Below are 2,253 nucleotides of genomic sequence, written 5' to 3' on the forward strand. Positions count from 1 at the left end.
AAAAAAAGACAATAAAAAAAGAATAGACAATAAAAAAAGAAACAAACAAAAAAATCCACACAAAAAACTATAGTTTCAATTGACCTTTTAAAAATGCTATGTTAAAGCCCAGTGCATCAGCCATGGGGACGTGTGATGTTCAGCTATTTTATTTACAACTATCAGGCTGCAGTGCTGCTCCTTCCCTGGGCTGAGAGCCTCCAAGGGCACATGTCACTCTTTTCTGCATTCCTATCGCTTATCACGTGGTACAGTCTCAATCAGGATTCGTTGAGTGAAAAACGGACTTCTGCTTCCTGTCCATAATCCTACAGTGTGCCAAGATGGCACGAACCTCAACCTGTAAGAAAGAATAGACTTAAACATTTGTTGATGTGTTCTGGAAAACTTTTGGCTTAACACTAGATCCAGGAGAGAGAGAATAAGGAATTTGCTATTTTGCCCCATTTTCAGAAATCCTCACAGAGATTTTAGCTTAACCCAAGCCCCGTGCCTTCACATACATGTGCACAGATCTCCATGCAGTGCTGGAATCCCTGCAACCCAAGAGCAGTTAATAGACCATGAGCCTTTTTGTGTTGCAGGCTGTCTCTTCCAGCTTGTTTCAGAGGAATTCCTTCAAGAGCACCTCCTGAGGCCCAGATTTAGACCTCACCAGGTAGCTATTTCTCTGGGCTTCAGTGAAATCGCTCTGGGAAATAACAGGGAGAAAAACACACGTCTAAAAGTGAGCTACCCCAGAAGAACAAGGTTCAGAAGTGAAATGTGATCTCATGGAATGCAATTACCTAAGAAGCCGTGCTTCAACATTTTTGTGTTCAGAGTAGCACCCACCAATCAAATGGTGGCATATCTTAAAAAAAAAAACAACACAACAAAACAGCCACCACACGACAGAATTTATAATTTTAGAAATCTGAAATAGAATTTGCAATGTGATCTCAGTGGCTGGGTCACTTCTCCTTGTAAAGATTTTTATCTGATTATAAAACAAACAACCTCCTTCTTCAAGGCATATTAGTGCCATGAAATCATGCTCCACCTTTGCCCCCTTCCATTCTATCAGCAGGAGCTTAGAATCGGCTAGAAGAGAAGGCTTGACAGGGAGTTAATTTCTGCCCACACCCCCCAGCCTTCGCTGCAAGAGACGTTATTTAATGTTTCGTGGGCATTTACGTAGAGCTTTGATGGTGCTCCTCGTCCCATTACTGGGTCTGCACGACTGCTTTGTGGAGAATCTGAAACCTTTGGGGAAATGGTTTCAGAGTCCCTGACCTTTGGGGGATCCTAAAGTTATATTTTGGAGACCGTGAGAACGTTGGTGAATAACAATGAAGCATGTGTCTTTTTCATGAATTTGTTTTTGTGAGATTTCAGGACAAAATGCTGCTTGCTGAGGAAGTGCCAATGCCACCTGCCCACCTGCCTGGGGGAGCCGCCCTCAGCCCGTATGCTGAGCACAGAGCTTTGCCTTTGTGGTCTCAGGTGGTAGAAATGTTGCCTTATGCCCACTCCCACCGGCTTTGGCACATCTCCACAAGGAGTTGCAGCCTCAGTGTGGTCCAAGAAGTTTTTCCTTGCTTCTTGGGGTCTCCATAAGAAACAAAACGATTCAACCAGCAGAGCAAAGGCCCGGGGAACATTTTCTGCCATCAGCTCTGATGGTTGCATCTAAGTTGGAATCTCTTGTAGCTTTTTGTTTAGTTTTTTAAAAAATATATTTTTTTTTCTATAAGGGGACCAGTCTCTTCAACAGAACTATCCTGAAGAGCAAAAGTAGTAAATGACAGGCTACGACTGGGGACTGACTTTGAGGAAGGCTGGACTTGTGAAATGAGAGGCAAAGACGTTTTCACCTTCTAGCCCACAGGTTAAGTTACTGAAAATACATCACCACCATTTCTATGTATTTCTTGTGTTGTTTACTCCTACTCTGGTGAGTAATCTAACTCATCATTCGCAATCAGGGCCTCCGAGTTCTTTTTGTGTTTGCTTTTGCTCTTCGCTTTGCTACTTGTCCGGGTGTTGGCCGTGGCATCTGACATCTGTTGGTAATAGAAGCCTTTGTCTTCGGACGGCCCGCCCCAGTTCTCCTGGCTCTCGCCCTCGGTGGCATAGGAGAAACCCTCCTCCACGGAGAAAGGGTCGTCCACGTCGTAGCTCTGGTACGTGCTTTGGTGCAGGGCCTCCTCGCGGGCGCTGATTTCCAGGGTGCTGTTCCAGATGCCGTACCCAAAATAAATGAGCATTCCT

The 2,253-nt window shown here is 44.7% G+C and overlaps 1 protein-coding gene across 1 annotated transcript in view; it reads right to left on the minus strand.

Moving 5' to 3' along the window:
• Positions 1-1,694: 1,694 nt before the first annotated feature.
• SLC7A14 (solute carrier family 7 member 14) overlaps positions 1,695-2,253 on the minus strand; it is a 102,049-nt gene continuing 101,490 nt past the window's right edge. The window contains exon 8 of the mRNA XM_006764101.2: positions 1,695-2,251. Within this exon, the coding sequence (XP_006764164.1) occupies positions 1,929-2,251 (323 nt within the window). The 3' untranslated portion in view covers positions 1,695-1,928. The remainder of the gene's footprint in view (positions 2,252-2,253) is intronic.

This window comes from Myotis davidii, unplaced genomic scaffold (assembly GCF_000327345.1).
Source record: "Myotis davidii unplaced genomic scaffold, ASM32734v1 scaffold115, whole genome shotgun sequence".
Taxonomy (NCBI): Eukaryota; Metazoa; Chordata; class Mammalia; order Chiroptera; family Vespertilionidae; genus Myotis; species Myotis davidii.